Source organism: Rhincodon typus, chromosome 16 (assembly GCF_021869965.1).
Source record: "Rhincodon typus isolate 14 chromosome 16, sRhiTyp1.1, whole genome shotgun sequence".
Classification (NCBI taxonomy): domain Eukaryota; kingdom Metazoa; phylum Chordata; class Chondrichthyes; order Orectolobiformes; family Rhincodontidae; genus Rhincodon; species Rhincodon typus.
This window is the reverse complement of record NC_063347.1, coordinates 11,899,627-11,904,975: the sequence shown is the minus strand read 5'-3', so window position 1 is coordinate 11,904,975 and position 5,349 is coordinate 11,899,627. Positions and strand designations below refer to the sequence as shown.

The 5,349-nt window shown below is 45.4% G+C and overlaps 1 protein-coding gene across 3 annotated transcripts in view; it reads left to right on the top strand.

Moving 5' to 3' along the window:
- The window catches only part of mst1rb (macrophage stimulating 1 receptor b), a 118,304-nt gene that overhangs the window by 16,996 nt on the left and 95,959 nt on the right, over positions 1-5,349 (top strand). For all 3 annotated transcript variants that reach the window (XM_048606671.1, XM_048606672.1, XM_048606673.1), the window contains exon 2: positions 125-1,568. In XM_048606671.1, the coding sequence (XP_048462628.1) occupies positions 360-1,568 (1,209 nt within the window). In that variant the 5' untranslated portion in view covers positions 125-359. The remainder of the gene's footprint in view (positions 1-124; positions 1,569-5,349) is intronic.

Here is a 5,349-nt window from a genome sequence, read left to right as displayed (position 1 = left end):
GAATGTTCCTTGGGCTTGTTTTTCATCGCTATGCAGGGGGTCAGTACAACAAGGAGAGAAGTTTATGCAACCAGTCCTGGTTTTCCTTTGCCTAACTTTACAATTTTCTTTCTCCCTTTTGTAGAAGTAGGATAGCCTTCCCACCTGGAAGAGAACATCTGTAAAAGTGGATTTGAATTCGGACTGCACAAAATTTATTTCATTTCTTGTGCACAAGTCAATGTATTGCGCCCAAACTTTCTGCGGTACTTTGTCATGATAGCAGAGTCGAAGTAGGAGCCTCGCAAGTTCTCCTTGATCCTTTGAAAAATTTGCTCGCTGTCGATCTTTACCACTCCCTCCTCACTTCTGACAACGGGATGCAATTTGGGGCAGAAACCTTCCTTCGGCTGACCCTCTGTTTATTGCCAAATCTTTTCTGCTGCGATTTGCGAGAGTGCCCGAGAGAGACAGAACACTTCGACTTCAGTGTCCGCTACAACATGACCAGCTTCGACGCAGGGCAACCCATCCAGAACATCGTGGTGAACGATTCTCACTCAAAAAGCATCTACCTCGCTGTGCGGAACTGGCTGTACGCGTTAAATGTGTCTCTCGAAAAGACATCTGAGGTGCGGACGGGTCCAGTTGGTAGCCCGGAATGTGAAATGTGCAATATTTGTGAGACACACTGGGAGCCAGCAGGGGGGCTGGAAGATAATAACAACGAGGTCCTTGTGTTCGATACGTTTGATCCATACTTGTACAACTGCGGAAGCTCTCAACACGGCATCTGCTACCTGCACAACATCGAGCATGGTAATTTAAGTGACGTTAGGTGTCTATTCAAAGAGAAAAACAACAGGCCTGACCATTGCCCTGACTGTGTGGCCAGCCCATTGGGAACCCAAGTGCATGTCCGCACTGAGTCGTTTGTTACTTATTTCTTCATTGGTGCCACTCTCAATAGTTCAGTGGCAAAAGCATACAGTCCCAAGTCAATATCAATGAAACTGTTGCTGGGATCCATGGATGGCTTTGAATTCCCTTCCAAAAACAAATCTTCACTGACTGTGCTGGACGAGTTTTTGGACACCTATCCCATAGATTACGTTTACTCCTTCAGCTCGGAAGATTATGTCTATTTCCTAACCGTCCAAAAGGACAGCACTAGTTTGAAAAGCTCGTACCAGACTAGGGTTGCCCGCTTGAAGCACGGCGAGTACGAGGTGGGAAATTACCGGGAGCTGGTCCTGGAATGCCAGTACGAGCCCAGGCGGAGACGAAGAACGGCCGCCGGGGAGGAAACCTGGTACAATATTTTGCAAGCCGCTTACCTGGCCAAACCAGGAGCACATCTTGCCGAGGAGCTGGCTGTTTCTGAGACCGACGACGTGCTGTTTGGGGTCTTTGCAGAGAGTGATCCCCAGAGCAAAGACGTACGGAGCAGGTCAGCCCTGTGCACGTACCCAGTCAAAATGATCGATAAGTTCATCAAAGAGGGCATGGAAGACTGTTGTGTGCGATCAGAGGAAACTCCGAAGAGGGGGCTGGAGTTCTACCAGCAGATGGAATACTGCCCTCAAAGCGTGAGTACACAATCCTTTTCCCCGGTTTTTCTTTTTCTTTCTATCCCTACCTCTCTTCAAACTCTGTTCTGAAGCTCCAAAGATAGGAGTTTGCCTGTGCTTGAATCTAGCGTGAAGGCTAATGAAACACCAGACTGATTGTGGGAATGGGTCTCATGACTGCAATTAAGCTTGCTAAGATAACCCAGTGTGGAGCTGGAGGAACACAGCAGGCCGGGCAGCATCAGAGGGACAGGAAAGTTGATGTTTTAGGTCCCCACCCGAAAAGTCAACTTTCCTGCTCCTCTGATGCTGCCTGTCCTGCTGTGTTCCTCCAGCTCCACACTGGGTTATCTCTGACTCCAGCATCGGCAGTTCTTACTATGTCTAAGCTTGCTAAGAGGTGCCTGAAATTGGCCAGCACTTTTGGGTGTGTATCTAAATCACGAAACTGTCTATACTCAGAAGATTGATTTAAGTTGGGTGAATTGTTGATAGACTTCCTTAGAAGAAGCAGTATGATGGATGATACAGCCCTTGCTGATGGCACGGTGTGAGTGGGAGCTAAGTGTTCTGGTTGCAAATCCCACCAGCTCTTGGTGTTTGTCATGTTTGAGGAGGTTGATTCTTCCTTTATACTTCCCTGTGCTGTGATAAAATGTGCAGACTGATCAAACTCTCCATGCTCTGGGTTGGTTTGATCTTGGTTGGCTTGCTCTGATGCTATGTACAGGTTTTTGCACCATAACTGAAACACTTCCTGTATGGCCAGCGATGGGAACCTTTTTTCTGAATGTTATAATATAATAGCTAATGAAGTGTCAGAAGGGGAAGTCAAGTGGAGGAAATGATACTGAAGTAAGTCGTACAGATACTCATGAAGAAGGAGAATAAAATATTTTCTATTTATATATGCCATGTGATGACCAGTTTTGGGCTTGAGGTTTTCCCTACACCTGTAAACCAAAGCATGTCCAATAAATTTTTCAAATGCATAAGCGTTCTTTGCTCCCAGTCTCTTTTATGGTTTTTTAAAAAATTCATTCGCAGAATGAGGGCATCGCTGGCTAGACCAGCATTTATTGCCCATCCCTAATTACCCAGAGGGCATTTGTGAGTCAACCACATTGCTGTGGGTCTGGAGTCACATGTAGGCCAGACCAGGTAAGGAAGGCAGTTTCCTTCTCTAAAGGATATTATTGAACCAGATGGGTTTTTTTTTGGCAATGGTCACCATTAGACTCTTAATTCTAAATATTATGACCAGACAATGAGAAATAATTGAATCCCCTTTTTTCTTTGTCACAATATTATTTTTAGCTTCAAATCATAGAATCCCTACAGCGTGGAAATAGGCCATTCAGCCCAACAAGCCCACACTGCCCCTCTGAATAGCACCCCACCCAGACCCATTCCCCCACGTCTAACCCACCTAACCTAAACATTCCTGGGCACTATGGGCAATTTAGCATGGCCAATCCACCTACCCTGCACATCTTTGGATGGTGGAGGAAACCCACACAGACACAGGGAGAACATGCAAACTCTATACAGACAGTCACCCGAGGCTGGAATCAAACCTGGGTCCCTGGCACTGTGAGGCAGCAGTGCTAACCACTGAGCCACCGTGCTGCCCACTTGACTAAATCAAAACAAAGGGGGCAGATTACAAGGTTTCCTTGATTGAACAAAAGAGGAATTTTATTACCAAGACCCCAGAAATGACCAAATACACAGACACAAACACAGGAATAAGTTTAAAAGAGAAAGTATCTGGTGCAGGTAGGAAGAAAAATGTCCTTCGAGTCCTGGAGGTGTTACATTTTAAATCTGACTGTTGACTCATATTCTACATCAGTGGTAAAGTTTGTTGATATTCTTGAGTACTTGATGAATGTTTTGTTTTATGAGGGCTTCTTCACTGGGTGATGGTTGAGAGACAGGGAGAACAAGGCTTGCAGTTTCCTTGCTGCTTTCCATTTGCAATTCTTTATTGCTCTAAGCAGCTGATGATATACATATATTTGTACATTCCTGCTCCATTGTCCTCCTAAACTGAATACTTCACGGACAACTGTTCATTTCTCAATATGTGATTGTGTGGTTCAAGTATAAATTAGACAAAGGTGCAAATTTCTTGACACTGACATGGCTGGCTGATTTTTTAGGTAAGTGTTGATTTCAATACACTTGGTTTCTTTTACTTCATATGAGTTCCCTAACTTTGTGGGCAGGTGATCTCAGCAGCCATTTTAGGTCAATGCTTACAAAAGCAAAGTATCTGGAAAACCTCAGCAGGCCTAGCAGCATCTGTGAAGGAAAAAACAGTGTTAACATTTTGGGTCCGGTGACCTTTCCTCAGAACAAAGTGCCAGGAAGCTGGGTTCAATGCCAGCCTTGGGTTCTGAGGAAGGGTCACCGGACCCAAAAGGTTAACTCTGTTTTCTCCTCCACAGATGCAGCCAGACCTGCTGAGCTTTTCCAGCAACTTTGTTTTTGTTCCTGATTTACAGCATCCGCAGTTTCTTTCAGTTTTTATTTAGGTCAACGCTTATCCTGTTTTTAAACAAAAAAAAAAAAATTCTACCTCATAGAGGGTCTCAGTATGGAATCAGATGATGAAAGTTTTTTTAAAATTCACTCATGGGATGTAGGCATTGCTGTCTGGTCAGCATTTATTGCATGTCCCTGGTGGCCTTTGAGAAGGTGGTGGTGAGCTGCCTTCTTGAACCGCTGCAGTCCACGTGCTGTAGGTTGACCTGAAATGCTTTTAGGGAGAGAATTCCAGGATTTTGAGCCAGCGACAGTGAAGGAAAGGCGATATATTTCCAAGTCAGGATGGTGCGTGGCCCGGAGGAGTACTTGCAGGGGATTGGAGATGAAAAGGACTGCAGATGCCAGAAGCTGGAGTCAATATATGTGAGGCTGGAAAAGCACAGCAGGTCAGACAGCATCAGAGGAGCAGAAAAGTCAATGTTTTGGACTGAAACCCTTTGTCAGGATTTGCAGGGGATGGTGTTCTCATGTGTGGAATGAACTTCCTGAGAAAATGGTGGATGTGGGTACAATTACAGCATTTAAAAGACATTTGGATAGATACGTGATTAGGAAAGGTTTGGAGGGATATGGGCCAGGAGCACACAGGTGAGACTACTTTAGTTTGGAATTATGTTCGGCATGGACTGGTTGGACCGAACGGTCTGTTTCCATGCTGTATGTCTGTATGACTCTATGACAATGTACCTGCTGTCCTAGTCCTTCTAGATGGAAGTGGTCGTGGGATTGGAAGGTGCTATCTGAGGATCTTTGGTGAATTTCTGCAGCGCATCTTGTAGAAGGTACACACTGCTGCTACTGAGCATCGGTGGTGGAAAGAGTGGATGTTTGTGGATGTGGGGCCAATCAAGCGGGCTGCTTTGTCCTGGATAGTGTCAAGCTCCTTGAGTGTTGTTGGGGCTGCACTCATCCAGGCAAGTGGGGAGTATTCCATCACACTCCTGACTTGTGCCTTATAGATGGTGGACTGCCTTTGAGGAGACAAGTTGAATACTGATAGTCCATTTTTACGGCAATTTAACAAAAATTAATATTTAATATGTAAATTGATGTAGGATCAAACGACAGTCTACTGAGACAACAAGGTGCAGGGCTGGATGAACACAGCAGGCCAAGCTGCATCATAGGAGCAGAGAGGCTGACGTTTCGGGCCTAGACCCTTCATCAGAAAAGGGGGAGGGGAAGGGGGTTTTGAAATAAATAGGGAGAGAGTGGGAGGCGGATAGAAGAGGGATAGAGGAGAGGA